Source organism: Pyrgilauda ruficollis, unplaced genomic scaffold (genome assembly GCF_017590135.1).
Source record: "Pyrgilauda ruficollis isolate IOZ18807 unplaced genomic scaffold, ASM1759013v1 scaffold20, whole genome shotgun sequence".
Classification (NCBI taxonomy): domain Eukaryota; kingdom Metazoa; phylum Chordata; class Aves; order Passeriformes; family Passeridae; genus Pyrgilauda; species Pyrgilauda ruficollis.
The window spans coordinates 2,934,769-2,953,259 of NW_024519207.1; the positions used below are offsets into that span (position 1 = coordinate 2,934,769).

The 18,491-nt window shown below is 42.5% G+C and overlaps 2 protein-coding genes across 3 annotated transcripts in view; one reads left to right on the top strand and one right to left on the bottom strand.

Annotated features, from left to right (window-relative positions):
* TRIM13 (tripartite motif containing 13) overlaps window positions 1–243 on the bottom strand; it is a 6,514-nt gene extending 6,271 nt beyond the window's left edge. Inside the window, exon 1 of one of the 2 annotated variants that reach the window (XM_041467051.1) lies at window positions 96–243. The gene's annotated coding sequence lies outside the window, so the exon portion shown is untranslated. Of the gene's footprint in view, window positions 1–5; window positions 59–95 lie in introns of those variants that run through there. The other variant, XM_041467052.1, reaches the window with a different exon arrangement.
* Window positions 244–8,005: 7,762 nt separating this feature from the next.
* SPRYD7 (SPRY domain containing 7) lies at window positions 8,006–18,203 on the top strand. The gene is made up of 5 exons (XM_041467062.1): window positions 8,006–8,137; window positions 9,369–9,485; window positions 12,421–12,587; window positions 14,200–14,302; window positions 16,775–18,203. The coding sequence occupies exons 1-5, from the start codon at window positions 8,032–8,034 to the stop codon at window positions 16,870–16,872; spliced, it is 591 nt and encodes a 196-aa protein (XP_041322996.1). The 5' UTR covers window positions 8,006–8,031; the 3' UTR covers window positions 16,873–18,203.
* Window positions 18,204–18,491: the final 288 nt, after the last annotated feature.

Below are 18,491 nucleotides of genomic sequence, written 5' to 3' on the forward strand. Positions count from 1 at the left end.
CGCCCGCCTTCCGGGCCCGCCGCTCCCGCCCCGCCGCCCGGCCCCGGCCCGCCGGAGCGATCGGCCGGGAGCTGCTGCCCCGCCGTCCCACCCACCTTGGCCCGCGGCCGCCGATGCAGCCCCAGGGCAGGAGCTGCTGCCGCTCTTCCCTTCCTCCGCTTGCCTGCGAGCTGCCAGGAAGGCCCCGGAGCTGCCGGGAGAGGGCCGGCGGTGGATGCTGCTTGCCTGAGGCGGCGGCCGAGGCTTCAGCCTGTGCCTCCGCCGAGATATATACGGGTTTCTGTTGTTTGTTAACTCTGTTAAATTACACTTGAGCCTGCAGCTCTCAGGCGCACGTTGCACAGCCTAAGGAGGGGCGCTGCTGGGTGACAATCCTGCTGGGGATCTGCCACCTTCCGAAAGCACTCATTAAAAGAAAACATAATTTGAGACAGAGAGCCTTATGTGCTTCATAAAAGGATAGCAACTCATTCTTATTTGCTTGAACACACTGGTTATACTGTTTCCAGCTGGTGAATCTCTTGGAGATTTAACGTGGCCTATAAAACTAGTGCAGGTTTTCCACAAAACAATGACTAGTCCCAGGGAGACGGAGCAGAAGAGATCCCATGTCCACTTGAAAGAACATTCTAGTTACAGGACTATGAAACTGAGTCTGGAAGTGCTGAGATGTCAGAGGACCTTTGTGTTGGGTATCTCTTTTGCAGTTCTGTTAGTTCTCAGTCAACAGAACAGGTCTCACATCAAAGTCAAACTGAACCTATTTTCAAGTTAGACTTTGTGAAATACTAAATCAAAAGCTGTTCTCAAATGTACATACTCTGCCTCCTGCATCCCTTCACTCCCCTACTCTGCACCCACTGCAGTCCCGTCACTCATCAGCACAGGGGAGACTCTTCACCTCCAGGACTACCCACACAAGGAACATCACAAATCAGACCATACTTCTATCAAATGAAGCTCTCTTGCAGATCTGACATATTTCTTCTCATTATTTAGGCATCTGGGTCTTAAAAGCCATTCAATAACGTGCCAAGGTTACGTTTCTCCAAATCACTGCAGTCGCTTACCCCTCACCTTCTCTCCTTGCTGTCCCACCCAAGCTGGCCTGCCTGCTCAGCTAACTCAATGGGAACAGTTTGACCAAGGACAAAAATTTTTGAAAATCCCTTTCAGAGTGCCTACACACTGAGGCATTTCTTCCACTATCCACTGGAGAACAACCCCAGCAGGTAGAGTTGCTGCACAAAAGCAACCGAGACCTTCAGATGTATTTCAACATCCTGCTTGTTTTTCTTAATTGTCCAGCATCTTGTTTGCTTTTATTAAAAACAAGTAATTCCAGGTAATTTCCCTCAGCCACCTAAGCTGCTTTCAACTGATATCCCAATGCTGGTGCATTTACATTTGCTGAGTACTCCTTGTCTACACCTTCCCAACAGCCACTTTTATATAAATAATTTCTGGGTCCTATTAATCTTCTCTGTAATTTTATGGCTAAAGATTAACAACAACATGGCATTTTAGATTTCTCACTCATTATTTCCATCTCTTTTTCCTATAACATTTTAATATATTTTAGAGTACTTTTTATTCTCTATTAATTCTTTGGGCTGGTCCAACTCTGTCTCCTTACAAATGAAGGAGCTGAATGGGTGGAAGAGTGGTTGCCTGCCCACCTGGGATAATGCCTCTTCATTAGGTCTACCTGAAAATGTTCTTGTTCCTCTTTGCCTTTGATTTCTTCAGTCAAAGAGGAAAGCTTAAACTTCTGGGCAAACACACAGCAGGATTTCTGTGCTTGGCACATAGAAACACTGCCTAGCCAGCACCCTACTTAAGTGTTCCACAGGTGTCCTGAGCATAATCAAACAGAATTTGGGCACTCTTCTATGTCTTATCTGACTGAGTTGCACTCAACTGTTTTGCACGTATACAGGTCCATCTTTCTATACTTTTTAACTCTGCTTCAATAGCAGCACTTTCAGTAGCAGTTTATGAGCTTGCATTCCTGTGTCCAAGAGCACCCTGTCTTCCCAAGGCAGCATCAAAGGCCAGTTGTGGAAGCTTCAGAGAAAAGCTCTGGCTGATGGAAAAGAACATTTGTAGATCCATGGAGTAATAGATAAATAAAGCCAAGAGAAATCCAGGCTCAAAGGAGAGGCCCAGCTTGAAAGGAGGTGTTAGATAAATGCCACTTTGTTATGGAAGGGTTGAAAATACAGGGGTAGAATTATAAGATAATTTCCAGATTTTCAAGACAAGCATCATATTTTTTGTAAGACAAAGGGCCTCATCTACTGTCATCTTTAAACTACAGAGAGAACCCAGATCATGGCTCTTCTAATAAGCACTATGCCAGGAGATTTCTGAGACTGAAGCTGAGTTGTGGTTCAGTCAGTGATCTCAGAGCAGACAGCTATTACTCCCCTTGCCTGTCCCAGCTCTGCCAGCCTCTGCAGATGCTCTACTGAGCTGATTCCACCCTCTCAGTCAGCAGAACGCTATTCCCTTTTCTTTGTTGAGGTGAGTTTTGTGCTGATGCAACAAGTTAAATCAGTTCAATGCAAGATTAGACAATCACCAGGTCTAACGTCAGAAGAGTGAGGAAAAGAGGAACAAGATTTTTCTCATCCAGTGGAAGCAAGCCATTAACGTGACTCAAATTGTAACAGGTAACTCTACCCTGACAGGCAGATTCTCGGGGGTTAAGCCAAGACAAGACTGTGCTACTGGCAAAAGTCATCATTCCATCCTTTCCCCTTTCCTTAGTCATGCTTTCCTGATGCCTCCTCTCTGCTGGCTACGACACTCATGCAGCCACATGTTAAGCCAGATCGGCTTGCCAACAGAGCTGAAAGCTAATCTAGTTTACAAAAAAAAAAAAAGTTTCCAGCAGGATCAATTTTGGCAGCCAGCTGATCCTGCAGCCGAACAAACACCAGTGCCAGGATGAGCCAGTGAGAGGGCCTGTTTTGGTGGCAGCCTGCACACACGTCAGCATAAACCAGAAGTGCCCCCACAGGCCATAATTTCACAAATGCTTCCAGCCAGCTATTGCCAGCACTGCTGCCAAAAGTAACACAGCCTTGCCCTCGGCCACACCAGCTGCTCATTCCAGGCTCCAGGCACCCGCTGTGCTTTGCTGGAGAAGAACTGATTGATAAATATAGCTGGAGTTAAAAGCAGCACTTTTTTTCCTCCCAAATTTATATTCCACATCAGTAAAGCACCTCTGAACCAAAGACCTGTTGGATTGTAATTGCCTCCTGGGGTGAAGCTCTGGGGAAAAGAGGTGAGTTGAGGGCATTTTACAGTCTTATCCTTGGCTGCAAACCTGCCTTCCCACTAAGGCTAAGGCCTCACGTCCCGTTACAGAGGTGTCAGAGCACACACTGAATACACTCCAGCTTCGGGACAGAGGCTTCTCGAAGGACTCTGCTTTATTCAGCTGTGCTGGGGTGAGCATACTCTCAATCTGAGGTGGATAATGTAGTTGCTGTGGGTACCTAAATATGGACATAAATCTGCAAGAGCTTAGAGCAGCTTGATAAGAAGATACCGTAAGATAACACAAATAAATAAATTATTCAAAACAGTTCCACGTATCAAAAACCTTATTGATGTATAAATGTTTCACAACTATATTGTATCTGACTACATTTCTTTTCAACAGATACATCTGGACTATATTAAACATTCCAAACAAGGGATGAGAGAAAGCAGTTTCTTGTTATTGTTCCATAAAAGTTACTTTTAATATGGACTGTAGAAATTCCAGGCATTAAAAATCCATGAAAGATCATCAGCAACTGAAATGATCAACTGCTGCTTTGAGGTCTGAATTTCAGAGACTGCCTTGATATCTGCAGTGTCTCTGGTGACTATTTTAGCAGTAGTGAAAAGCTCTGTAGTTTTGCATACAGAACTTTGACCTACAGAGTTAACTAATATTCAGCACTTTGCCAGATTTTTCTGCAGAGGGACGTGGGGGGGAAATCGATGATGACTTCAGTCAGCTCCTTAGCGAAATCCTATTTATTTACAAAAAATGTACAGCCACGTCCCATTTCCTTGCACGCAGAGGAAGCAAATGGGAGGGAGAACTGTGCAGCAGTCCAAGTTTGCTGCTCCAGCCAGGATGCTTGCCCAGAAGAAGCTGTCCCTTGGCTTTTTCTCAGGGCCATACACCACTGCTTCTCCCACTGTCTGCTGGCTCTTGCGTGGTGTTTCCGGTCCCGGACATGCACACAGGCAAACACAGCTGCAACCAATCTGTGCTCTTGCTGCTGGACTCACAAGCAGTCCCTAGAAAAGTCTCCCTGGCTTTCCCCAAATTAGTGCTTGCTCATACAAGTTAGCTCATCTTAGCACTTGGCCATGCACCCCTGTGCCACGGGCAGCAGCTTCTCGTTTTTAGGCATCTTATGCCATAAAATAACTTAATTCTCCTTCCTGTCAGCGTCCCTGTCAGTTTTAAGGAGGTTTGGGATTGCCTATAGATCAAAGACCTGCTCCAGTTGGTTTTGCTTGTATTGCATAAAGAGGAAAGGAGAAATGACCTCCAAAGCAAAGAGAACAAGGAAGAAAATTAATTTCCATATGTAATTTCTTCTATGATTTGGCAAGCGTCAGATTAACTGTGTAAAACAGAGAAGTTCCTACAGAATGTTAATCCTCTCAAGAACTACATTATGGTGAAGATTTCAAAAGTACAAGCACAACCTGTTTTTCATCTGAGACCTTGTCTGTATCATCTTCCAAACCACAGGCCTGACCCTGGGAGTGGAAGGACTGCTTTCAATAAACAAACCTTGATTTTCCAGTCCTGCACCATCATTTACTTCTGTGCAAGACATTACTAAACCCATTCCAACATACATAATAACTACTTTTTTACACTGGTTTCCACAGGTGTAAATGCCTCCACAAAGCACGTGGCAGTGGAGAAGCAAGTCTGATTGCTTTTTACTTGCAGGACAAAGAGGAATTATTTCTCTGAGAACGGATTAGTCATGTATTACACTGTTGTAATGTATGCTGCCACAACAGGAGAGAGCTGCCCTCTCCTGCAAATTTGGCCTATCAATCAGGGAACCTTTCTGAAACATACTTGTCTGAAGCCAGTAGATGTACTTTGCAGGGCTAATAAGAGACAGTTGTATTTTGTGAATGAAGCTCTAAGCCAGAGAATGAAACAAGTCAATGACCATCATTTTCCTTCAGCAGCTCCTCCAAATAAGTCTGCATTTGGGAAATGGATGGAAGTGGTTGTGTTCTACTAGCATGGTTCCCAGACAAAATGTCTCTGCTGCTACTGTTCAAGGAAATAAAGTTAAAACACTGCAAGCAGCAAACACGTCTAGGCATGCTGAGCATAATTTTGCATCCAGTGTGGGAGGGTCCAAAATATTTGGCCACCCCAAGTGAAAGAAATGAACATTCAAGTAAGGCAGAAGCTGAATTAACCCTTGATTACCAAGCACAATTATACTGCTAAATATTGAAAGCAAGATCTTAATTTCTTTGGGGCAGTTCTTTGTGCACTGTAAAGCTTTTGGTGCTCACACACTCTGTAAACAGCCTGACAAGTGCATTTACAAATACAGTGCTATCCTCCTGCAACTGTTCACCTCATCCTTCAAGAAAGGCATAGGAGTAAGCCACATTTCTTACCAGCTGACTTTTGCCTTACTTCCACCACATCAGCGTATATTCTGCTTCCCTGTGTTCCACGCCAGAGCCTTCACTCAGGGCACACAGACACCTCTGCAGCCGTTCCTGCTCCTCGCCACGCCAATGTGCCACCAGCCGCTGCCAGGGCGCTCAGCAGCCGGGCTCTGCCTCTGCAGGGAGACAGGATGGGCACAAGAATGAGCCGCTGCCGGAGGTTTCCCACCTGCCCTGCACACGAGCACTGGAAACAACGAGCTCCAGAGCAGCACAGGCAGCTTTTCCAGGCGGCAGCGTGTGCTGTGCCGCACGAGGGCTGCGGTCTGCTGGCCTGTAAAACCAGCCTCTCCAGTTCAGAGAGGATGGAGCAGGAAACTGGTAGGGAGGCACAGCCAGGCACTGCTCCCCAAAGCTTCATCCCCTTGAGTCCAACAGATTTGGCAATGCTGACTTCATGTGGTGAGACGTGTTTGTATTCCCAGCGCTCATTTTGGAGAAGAAAGGACATAGTGGGGCAGAGAAAAACATGGGACAGGGAGTCATTTAGAGCTTAAATCTCTAGCTAAGTTTTCTTTTTCTTTTAAAAACTAAATTAACATTTATCTTTTAACATTTACTGTAACAAACCCACAGGCAATAAAAATCCCACAGTGACTTAAATGAGACTAAATTTGTGAACAACAAGCTACCAGTAAGAATCCCAATACCCTCCATATGAAATAAATAAACATCAGTTTCCACCTAATATTTACTTCTTGGAAGTTCAAGACTAATCCCATTTGGCATATTTTAAGGAAGTGAGCTCTTGACCCCAAATGTTTATGGGCTGTAACAGTAAGTCCAATAACAATAAGACAAATTAAAAAAAAAAAAAAAAAAAAAAAAGGAAGAACATTTTAAAGCTGCTCTTAAAATCAGATTGGTTTTAGGCACGATTTTGAGAAAGACAGCACTTCACCTCATGTTTCAAGTAAAAGAGGGTAAGTGTGACTGACACAGCCCATCCAGACCAGTAAGAGATTTGTAGCTATGAAAGTTTATTTTAACAAGGATTTCAGAATATCTGTATTAACCCCCTGGCCTCCACAAGACAGATAACATAGTACCACATGGGTTACATTACTTCCATCATACTTTATACTGTAATACAATGTTAAGGAAGCCTTCTAGGTGAAATGCCACAAAATAATACACCAACTGAAATAATGAGAAACACCAATTTCATCCCAATGCAACAATAAAGAAGCCTTCAGATGAAAGTAATCAAATTACCTGCTGTCTGCAAAACATTCTACATCATGTGGTTCATTCTACATCAGCAGCTCATGGCACATTTATTTGATATTTTTCTGTAGAAAAATAAAAATGTGAAGTGGGCATAGACTATAGGCTTCTATAGTCATGTTATCAATATCTACTGTGTTTGTTGTAGCCCAGTTTGTGGGTCCTGCTCTGGATGCTGTGTGTGCTGTAGGAATGCAGAAATAGACATAGAAATGCTTGTGTAAGGCAGAGACCACGAGCCATGTTACAGCTTTTTTATCAGGTGGTATTCTACCTCTGTGAAAGGGACACAAAGCTGCCCCCAAACTGTGCTTGGCAAAACAATAATAAGTGCAATGACAGCACGGTGTAGCAGTCATTGCAGTTGAATTTAAGTGAGTAAACTAGAAGAGGTTTTGAACACATGAAGAAGTACTCTAGGAGCAAAGCGTACTTCTTCAAACACTCGGGGTTGAGACTCAAGAGATGGACGGTCAGAGCTCTGGAAAAGAAAAAGAGCACAGGTGCACCTGCAGGCCTTTCATTTCCGTGAGCCACGTCTGAGTTTTCCAAGAATTAAAAAAAGAGAAAGGTGGAGGGGAAAAAATAATGAAAAAGGAAATAAAATAAACGGGGCTCTTGTTACTTGGCGCAGGAAAAACTGAGCAGTAAATTTCCATGAAGGAGTCCCTTCTCACGTGGGAGGTTCGTTGATGCCATACCTACCACCGTCCCATAAGGTGTCCATAATCAGTGTCCTCTTTTTTATGTATGTATAGATGCATTTATACACGCATTATCCTTCTTATACATGTACATACGTACAATACGTCCTTTAGGAGGCTGCGCCGGTCGCTTCACGCCCCGGCGACAACTGCAGAAAAATAGCAGCAGGGGCTGCACTCGTTGTCCACTAGATTTTAACTTCCAGAGGAAGGATGGGGCGCTAATGCTGATTTTTTTTTAAATTTAATTTAATTTAATTTCCCTCCAGCCCGCGCCCAGCGCGGCGCTCCCCGCCCGCCATGTCGCGGCGGGGCGGGGCCGTGCGGCGGCGGCCGTTGCGCCTGCGCGGTGCGGGGGGTGCGGCCCGCCATGGCCGCCTCCGTGTTCTGCTGCTTCTCCTGGTGCCGGGATGGCGGCGCCGGGCACATCCCGCTCAAGGAGATGCCGGCCGTGCACCTGGACACGCAGCGCATGGGTGAGCGGGGCAGGGTCGCTGCTGCCGGCGGGCGGCTCCCTGGCGGGCAGGGCCGCAGCCCCGGGGGTAACCGCTGGGAAAGTCGTCTTGGGGATACTTCTTTAGCAGGAATTGGCAGTTTTCGGGGAAAAAAAATTAAGGAAGCTTGGTTTAGAAGTGGTTTAAAGCAGTTTGTGTTGAACTGAAGTTGGTCGGCGCAGTGGGTGTGTGAGGTGCCGAGGGCGGCAGGCTGCGATGGGGCTGCCGTGGTCAGGGTGGGCACGGGTGCCGAGGGGCCGCGGGGCTGGGTTCACAGAACCGCAGGATCTGTGAGCCCGGAAAAGACTTCTGAGCACATGGAGCCCAACCTGTGACCCAACGCCACCACGTCAGCCAGACCAGGGCACTTAGTGCCACGTCCAGCCCTTCCTTAAACATGTCCAGGGATGGAGACTCCACCTCCACTTAGGGCAGTGGAGATGAAGATGGAGCCCGGCCGTGCAGAGTCCTGCCCGTGCTGCTCTTTTGAGGATGACCCTTAGCATGAGTATCCACGGAACCATGGCCGGGCTTTCTTCAGGAGAGAGGGGGTCCGGGCCAGCCGGGCAGAGAGCTGGGGAGGAGTAGGTACGGTGCAGTGCTGGAGCACAGTTGTTAGCCACAGCCTCCCGTGTGCTTGGCCATGACAACAGTGCCTAAAGATGATGTCGTCCAATGGAGAAGGAAAACTTAGCAGAGGAATTTTTTTTTCCTCTCTGTATTGGCAGGCACATTTCTAATAGAAGGACTATTTCAGAGACTAACTAAACACCTTGCAATTCCATCAATCATTTCTACCCGATATGCTTTTCCTTCTTGTTGCAGAATGCTTTTTCTCCGATGTTAGAGAACAGAGTACAGGGCTTTGGTCTCACAGTGAACCCTTTCTGACTAAATTGTAAGTTATGCTTCTGATGTGGCTAAAGCAAAGGTTGTAATCAGCATGGTGCCATAAAGCCCGAAAGGTGAAAATTAGATCAGCTTATAGATTTTAAATAAATAAACCCTGGTGGAAAGATGAACTAGCCTGTAAACAACCTTCCTTCTCTTGCTTCAAAGCATGGCCCATCATCATATTTCTCACAGACTAATGAAGCTTTTACTTGGGGCAGAAGTAACAAAACCTGGTCTCAATGTTTAGGGCTTTTGAGGGCTGCTTTCAGGTTTATAAAAATGTTTTGAAGTTCTGTGGGGTTTTTTTTTCTACTTGCAGGAACAGATGTTGTCATTGTTAAAAATGGCAGAAGAATATGTGGCACGGGAGGATGCTTAGCCAATGCACCTTTGCATCAGAACAAGAGCTATTTCGAGTTTAAAATCCAGTCCACAGGTTAGTCAGCAAAAAATATACAACTTTAAACTTGGGAGGTATGTTACATTGCCTGCTGGTGGCAGTATCTGAAAGGCTCAGCACATGCATCTTTCTAATTGCAACCTTGAACTTGTGAATGTTAGAGAGATTTATAAGTTACTGTGTGAAAGGCAATTTCTTTTTTTTCTTTTTTAATTCTGACTCTAAAATATTGAAAATAGTAGTAAATGTATTACTATAGGAGTGCAAATACTGAGCCCCCACATTGTTCTGTATGCTGTTATAGGCATGTTTTTCAGGTGGCATATTTTAGAAATTATTTTTCCTCAATAAATGCTTATGACCACATAAAACGCTGTAACTATGAAGTATTTTTTAAGGAGTGCAGTTTATCCAGTGATAATTGTATCTATTTTTCTACCCTCATTTGCACTTAGCAGGCACTGTTTGCCCAAGCAAGGGTATCACTCCTTGTGCTACCCTTTGCTCTTCAGATCAAGTGTGTAGCACTTACTCTGACACTGCCTTATCCAGAGGAGCCTTTCAGCACTCTGTTCCTTTATTTGCTCCTACAAATATGGTCAGCTTGACTACTACAGAGAGCACTCAGGCTTGCCTGTATTCTGACATGAAAAGTCAGTCTCTGTTTTTAAAAGCTGCTAGCAGATACTCTGAAAATGAAGCTGTGCTTTCCCTAAGTGTGTGTGAGGAGGGAAGAAGAAGGGAAGTGTTAGTCCAGAGGCAGGCCTTATGTGCCAGCTGGAGCTTGATGCTGAAACTTTTTGGGTAAGAGTTGTTTGCCTTCAGGCGGGTCAGAGTGCAGGCAGTGTGAACACAGATCTGCCCACAACACCTTTCAGTCCAGCTAGCTGGTTAGTTTTAAGCTATATATATTAGTTTTAAGCTATATGTAAGCCCATATCCATCTTAACTTGACAATTTTATTATCCTTTATTTTGGGAAGAATCCATTGCAGGTGTTGTTCATACGTGGTCATTACTCAGACAGATAGCCTATCCATGTTCTTAACACTTGAGAAACACAGGAAACAAACTCTCCTGGTTCCTGTGAGCCTTTTTTCCTCTATTCCTGTGCCCCAAGGCAGGAGAACTGTGGAAGACTTAAAGTAAATCTTAGATTTCCAGAAGTATCCCTGCACAGTCAATTAGAGGTTATCTATGGGGTCACCCTGATTATTGTAAAGTTTTTTGAAGTCGAATCACACTCTTACCTTTTCATTCCTGCTGTTGAATAAATTATTCTACAGTTTCATTTTTTGGAAATAAGTTTCTTACACATTTGCCTCATTTCATTCTTCTCTAGACTAAAACGTCACAGTTTGTTGGGGTTTTTTTCATTATCTCCTTACAGATAAATTTTTTGATAGACTTTTGATTGGTTTTGTTGTTTCTTCTACAATATCTTTAGTCAGCCTAATTTATCTTGAGGTACAGTGCTTAAAATGGGTGCCCTGCTTCAGCTGCAGCAGCAGTAAATTACCTCATCTGTTTTATACATGCCACACATCCAGAAGTTTTCCACATCAATACAGCACACTCACACTCAGCAAGTGGTCTGTGAATTGGTTACCAAGTCACCCCTGTATTTGTGCCACTTACTGTTCCTACTTCCCTGCTCTTCTTCATAATTAAGTAAGAACAGATGCACTTTCTTTATTTCTAACCAGTCAGGATCACTTTAAACCTCTCAAGAGCTTGCAGTCCTGTCAGGCTGGGATTGGCAGCACATTTAATCAACACATTGTCATGTTATGCAAGTAATTGATGGTAATACAGAACAGTATCTGACCTTGTGCATTCAATGCAAAACCTCAAACCCCACTTGAGTCATCTTTTTTGATTTGACAGGGTGCTACTGATGAGTAATCCTGGAATAGTTTTCTAACTACTCGTGCCTTCGTATTGCTGTAACTGTCTAGACCATGTTTTCATCATTTGACTATTTCAGTGTTGTATGAGTTTCAAAAATATTACCAAATCTAGGTCTGTAATATTAACACTTTCTTTTTTTTCCGTAAGACTAGTCTAACTAGCTGAAAAAGGAAAATTTGTTGTTTACAGATCCATGCTAGTTGGATTTATTTTTTGTACCCACCTACAGTCTCAGAGTTTGTTTTCAATATTTTTCTGGGGATAAAAGTTAAGCTGAGTGGTTACAATTCTCTTGCTCAGAGATCCTTCTTTTTCAAGATAGATGCTGTTTCTCTTCAGTCTCATGTGTCTACTTGTGCTGGGTCTGGTCAGGATGGAGTTAATTATCTTCATAGCAGCTGCCGTGGTTGTGTGTTTTAGATTTGTGACCAAAGCAATACTGATAACAAAACAATACTGATAAGACATCAATACTTTAGCAATTGCTAAGCAGGGCTTGCACGGCATCAAAACCTCCTCTGTTTCTCACTCTGCCCCTCCAGTGAATATGATTAGGGTTGCATAAGAGCTTGTGAGGGGACATAACCAGGTGGATAACCCAAAATAGCCAAAGAGATATTCCATACCACATACCACCTGTCTTGTTCAGGAATAAATGGGAGAGGAGAGGATATAGGGAGATTAGCCATCTTTTACTTGGGAATTGGCTGGGCATCAGTCTACCCATGGGAGGTGGTGAGTGATTGCCATTGCATCACTTTGTCTTGTTGTCTCTTTGACTTCTGCTTTACTTACTAAACAATTTTTAGCCACAAGTTTTCTTGGTTTTACTCTTCCTTTCCTCTTCCTCCATTCCACGTGGGCTGGGGGAAAAGAATGACTGGCAGGATGGTGCTTAGCTGGCAGAGCTAACCTACAACAGTTCTGGTATTTCCAGGAGATATTTACTGGTAGTACCATCATGGCATTAATAAAAAAACCAAATGCTTTATGCTGTCCGGCTTCAGTCAGTCTTCAGAATAACATGTTTTTTTTCTTACTGTGTTAATATCACGTTTTAGGGATTTGGGGTATAGGAGTTGCAACCCAGAAAGCAAACTTGAATCAAATTCCACTTGGTCGAGATGTCCACAGCCTGGTGATAAGAAATGATGGAGCTCTCTACTATAACAATGAGGAGAAAAATAGGCTACCAGCAAACAGCCTTCCTCAGGAGGGTGATGTGGTGGTGAGTTTCTTAAGGCTTTCTTACTTCCTCACCTCTTCCCAAATGCCTCTTATTTACAGCTCTGTTTTAAGTAAAATTTAACTGTTTTAAGTCAAATTGCTCTGTTTGCATCTCCCAGTTTGGAAAGTGCTGGGATGTAGATTCCTGTTGTCTTTCAATGAATCAGCCGTCTGGATATGGGTGGGCTTCATTCTTGGTATTGATAGGTTCCTGATGAGGATGGACTAGAGCAGAGTTTGAGAAATAGTTGCTGGTGCTCTATTGCAGTATCTACCTGACTGATAATTCCCATCACAAGGATCTTACATTGTTTGAGATGGGACCTGCCTGAACAAATAATGTACTGGAATGCATTACATGTGTATGTACCATGCCCAGGTGAACTCAAGAACCCTTAGCTAACTGGTTAATGATTAGAAGGGTAGAGCAGGGCAAGATGGATCCTAGGTGATAAATTAATTGTATTTTTAACCAAACTTTGTGGGGGATATTGAGTGGGGAGGCAGGTAATGTTCACTGGAAAAATGATTGAGGGAAAATTTAATTTTTTGTACCTTACTATTTCAGGTTTCTCAAAACATCCGTAAGTGACTTTGTTCAAAGTGTTGTTTTTTTTAGTACTATCATTTTCTCTTGTGTATTTTCAAAAATACATGAGAGCAATGCAATGAAATTGAGGCCATTTATCACCCTACTTTTTCACGCTGGGTAACTTGCCTCTCTAAAGCCATGGTTAGAAATGCCATCTTTAGAACCTGCAAACAGCTAAGGGTGACATGTCCACCCTTAACCTTCAGATACAATACTGTTCTTTTAATCCCCTTCTGAAATTGTTTTTTGAAGGATTGCAGACTGTTTCAATCTTTTGTGAACTAGTGTGGTCTGAACAGCTTCAGCTAATCACAAAAAACATAACTGATGTGTTACTGCTAACTTCCCCATTTCCATAAGTATCAAGTCATTTTGTTCTGTCATGAAAACAAATTTTTGAAGTCCTGCATGAGCACACAAATTGTCACACTCAAACATACCAACGCAGTGAGGAAAGTCCTTTAGGTAACAGATAAGTAAGTTACTATCTTGTTAGTGTTTGCTTTCTGCCCTGTGGTCAGCATATTTATAGCGTTGTGTGTGAAACCACGGTCTGTTGCTGCCAGCAGAGTAAATGAACTGAAAGAGGTTTCCATAGGAGATATGGAAGGATGAACTTGGCATCATTATTTATTAAAGTTATTTTGGTGAGAAGATACAAGCAAGAAAGTTGCAACCCTCCTCATACTCAAAATCGTTGAACATCTTGTGTTTCTTTAACGTGGTGAAGTTTGGAAGTTTGTTCTGTTAACTCAGTAAGATGTGAAGTGTATTGTGCAGTACTGTGCTGCATCCCAGTTGGAATGGGCATTAAGGAATCCTGAGTATTTGACAATCCAGATGTTACTGGTCATTTATTAACTTCTAGTCCTTGGCAAGAATATGTCAAGTGAGATTTTTTAGGATGCTGTGGTTTGCTTAATGGTGTTAAAATCTGCCTGTGGCTAAGAAAGCTAAGTAGCAGTCTTGTGTGTATAAACTTGTTGATGCCTTTTTTTTGTTAATTTTCTGTACTTTGTAGGGCATTACATATGACCATGTAGAATTAAATGTATATTTAAATGGGAAGAACATGCATTGTCCAGCTTCAGGAATCAGGGGGACTGTCTATCCAGTGGTCTATGGTAAGTCAGAGATTTTCAAACTGTTTCACATTATGGAAAATATTTTCATTCCAGTTCTGTTTTGTGAGCTGTGTGTTCTTCTCACTTAAATGTAACACACATCGATCATCTATTCTTGACAACTACAACAATTAATTACATGAAAATGTAAACCTAGGAAATTACAAAATAATATTTTGGCCTCATTTTTAATGCTGCTTAATAGGAAAAAAAAGCACTGCTTACTGACTGTTTATAGTGTCCACATCCAGCAAGCTGGGGAGTTGCTGCACTCAGTCTAAAAGTTGTCAGGTAAAAAAAATATGAAGCAGATGGCAGACTTGTGGGTTAATCTGATTTACCTGTGAAGCTTAATATTTGTGCCTTTTAATTTCCCATACTTCATAAATGCCTTCAGTGTTCCATAGCAATAGAATTGTTGTTTGCATTTTCTTGAACTTCCTGTGCAGTTTCTGCCCTTTGCTGCAGTCCTATTGCTCTGCACCACCGAGCAGTGCCTGGATCCACCCTCTTGGACCCTTCCTTCAGTTACTCGTAGATATTGGTGAGGTCCCTTCTCAGTTATGTCTTACTGAGACTGAACAGACCCAGCTCCCTCAGTCTTTTCTCATAGGAGAGGTGCTCCAGTCCTTTCATCATCTTTGTCACCATCCTCTGGACCTGCTCCAGGAGCTCCATCTTCATTTTATCTGAGACTCATCTGAGTAGTAGCCAAAATAATTTTGGTTGTAAGGATAACCCTTAGCTACGTGATGGGGATAATTTTTAATTCATGTTGGGTTCCTAATGAACTGTTGGCATGTTCCCATTTATATCTTGATGCATTTTGATTGATACAGAATTTTATGAACAGGAAGAAAACACACCAGATGTGTTGTAGAGTGTTTGAAGTCCATAAATGTAGCTGGTGAATCACTTGCTGCCAAGCCCTGAGGGTGGAATCGTTTTAGGTGGTCACGTTGTGATGTGTCCTTCAGCCGCCCGATGGCGCCGCTAAAATGCTGTGGCGGGACCTCCTCGTGCAAAGCCTTCAGCGGCAGCAGAGTTACCGTGTGGCTGCATCTTCCCTGCCTTTTGGAAGGGGTCTTACACAGCATGAAGAATGAAGGTTGCTTTCAGAAAATACTCGGTGGCGTGTTAGCCTACTGTTAATCTTTTTTCTCTGACTAAAGAAGTTCCACGCCTGGAGAATGCAGTGACCTTTTATTGCCAGGTTCTTTTGGTCTTCTTCCACAAGTGGGCATAATTTCATGATAACTGTCATGTCTCCTACATCTAGATATAACTTGAAGCCTGCAGGTTGTTTTTGTACACTACTTACTTGGTATAAACTTCAAGTGTCCTTAGTTTAATGTGAACTTCAAGTCCTGTGGAAGGATTTGGCTATACAAAAGAGAGTTTCTCAAACATTTACCCTATTCACACTAGAACTATAGATGTCTTTTTAAAAGGGATGTGGTAGATCAGGCAAACACAGTGTCAAGCTTGAGAAGATGAAACAAAAAAATGGAGTTAAAGGTTATTCCCTACAGCAGCTGTACCTCAGGCACTTTAATGGAAGCAAGACATAAACACTGCGTAAGTACTAGAGGACTGTACAAACACACTGATAGGAGTTTTCACAAAGCCTAGAGGAGAAGAATTCCAGCCTTGTATCTGAGATAGCTAAGTTCCAAAATATGGAGATGAACCTTTTCTTGTTTGAACTAATGTTGATATTCTGCCAGGTTCATCTCAAAAGTTGTCTTTGAAAGAGACCTTGCTTTTCTGACTAGGTGGGTGTTTCAGTTTGCTAGTGAAGTACACAAAAGCGTTGCTCTGAAAATACTCATCAGTTTCTTTTTTAAATTCTACATTGAAAGTACTGGTGTAGGTGGGTAGATTATGCAGGGGGTCAAAACCAGGGAGAAGTTCTGTAAAAAAAGCTACATTAACTCCCAACTTCAAGAAGCCGTCAAAGAAGCTCTCTTTGGATCATATGCTAAAACTGATGGTTTGATAGCAACTGCTGCAGACATGTGAAACCTTGTAAACCTCCAAAAAGCCACTGTAGACAGGTGAAACTCCAGCAGAATTAGGAACAGAAAAATATGCACATGAAGAGGTGACATCCCTGCAAGGTTTATCTGGTAGCATCCTTAATGTGTAGATTTCTGGAGAAATGGAGTAGAAAATTTGGAATCAATAGCCTGAGGCTCTGCTGACACTCCCAGTGAAATTAGACACTCTCATTGATTTCACCAAGGAACCATTACCAAGTAAACAACAGAAAAGAGAGATTATTTGCTCTCCTGGCTTAAGGCCTTACCAAATTCATTGAAAATATTTATTTTCATTGTGTATATGTAGTGGATGTATTGAAGAAATTCTTTGTGTTTTGAACACAGTCTACAGTTTATTAAGATGGTATAAAAGAGGATCAGACTGCAAGTGTTCCTTCTCTAATTCCTTCTTTTTGGTTCTCCTCTACAGTTGATGACAGTGCCATTCTGGATTGTCAGTTCAGTGAATTTTATCATACACCTCCACCTGGGTTTGAAAAGATCCTCTTTGAGCAGCAAATCTTCTGAATGTCTTCATACTGAGAATTTGTACCCTGCACTGTTACAAAAGCTTTGTCATCTTGAAGCCTCACTTTACTTTTAGGAAACATATCTGTATTTTTAGTAAGTACTTGTGACTGTTGTCTGCAGAATAAACACGTTAACTGCAAGACCAGGTAAATGTGTTGCTGTCCAAATAAGAGTTTTCTGGCATTGTTTTGTGGTTGAAAATGAGTGTTTTGAGGCAGGGTTTTTCTCTGGTTTGTACTTGATGCATAAGGAGACTAGGGATATTGCTGCTGTCAGTATTACATTCAGTATTTTGAATAAACTGGAGCTCTGTAAGGCAAATAGTTCTTACGCATATGATAGCTATGGAGGTGGATAGTTCTCATGATTTTTCCCCCAGCCTTTTTCTCACAGAAATGATGTAATTTCTTTAAAGGATGCACTGTGTTTCTAGTCTGTGAATTGGAGTTGTGGTGTCCCAGTTGTGCACAATGACTAATAATACAATGGCATAACTAGCAGCTAGATGCTTTTTTTTTTGGCAAGGTGTAGGTTAATCCATTCCCTCAATCTTAGACCAGCAAATACAACTTACCTGTTTCTTCTAGCTTTTAATTTGCTTTTATTGTGACAAAAAAAAAAAAGAATATTTTCTAGTAATACTTTTTTGTTGAACCTTAAAAAGTAAACCTGAACACTACCTGTGTGTTTGAGGACCACCATGCTCTGTTACTCTGGTAAGAGAGTAAGTACAGGTCACTCATCTTGGGTAAGCAAAGATCCAGGTGAAGGGTATGAGATGTTATGGTGAAGCCTTACATCTAAACTGTAAATTAGATTATTCTCTTATGGAATAGTGTATTTAATTTCTTCATGAATCATTTATGAATGGCTAAGACATTGTTCTAAAATGTGATGCCCTTGAATATACGTTGTGAGATGCTATTTTTTCCCCCTCTTGTCATATTTAATATACTTCCTAGAAGAATTTTTATTGTAAAAAAAAATCTTCATACTGAATGTGTTTTGATTTTGGCTTTTCCTGGGTTTGCATAAATGATTTTATTTAAATATTTTTAGAAATTACCTTATTCTGAAATTTTCAAATACAAACAGCTTTCTCAAAGTCTTTCACTTTAGGATTTACTGCATCTGTCTTAACTCTGTGGCCCATGTTTTCCTTCCTTTTAGCCTTGCTGTCATGTGACAGTATTGGGTAGGACTTCTCAAATTTGTCGGCATTATAGTGTAAACTTCAGGAAATTAGAGTGCAATTTTATCATTTCCCTTTGAAGTCTCCTCAGATCAGAGTAGGATAATGAGAAATAAAACCTAAATCCTAAAACACATTCCCCTCCACCCCTCCCTTCTTTCTGGGCTTAAATTTTTTCCTGATTTGCTCTACCTTGTTCTCTCAACTGCACAGAGGGACAAGGAATGAGGGCTGTGGTCAGTTCAAGACATGTTGTCTCTGCTGCACCTTTTTCCTCAGGGGGAAGGACTCCTCACATTCTTTCCCTGCTCCAGCGTGGTTCCTTCCCTTGGGAGGCAGTTCTCCAGAACTTCTCCACTGTGAGTCCTTTCCATAGGCTGCAGTTCTTCATGGGCTACTCCAGCATGGATCCCTTACACTGGGT

Excerpts from the sequence above, each read along its gene's own strand:
- SPRYD7 (XM_041467062.1), top strand. The coding sequence starts at position 8,032 with ATGGCCGCCTCCGTGTTCTGCTGCTTCTCCTGGTGCCGGGATGGCGGC. Across the intron at positions 9,486-12,420 it reads GTTTAAAATCCAGTCCACAG|GGATTTGGGGTATAGGAGTT; the intron begins GTTAGTCAGCAA and ends ATCACGTTTTAG. Across the intron at positions 12,588-14,199 it reads CTCAGGAGGGTGATGTGGTG|GGCATTACATATGACCATGT; the intron begins GTGAGTTTCTTA and ends TGTACTTTGTAG.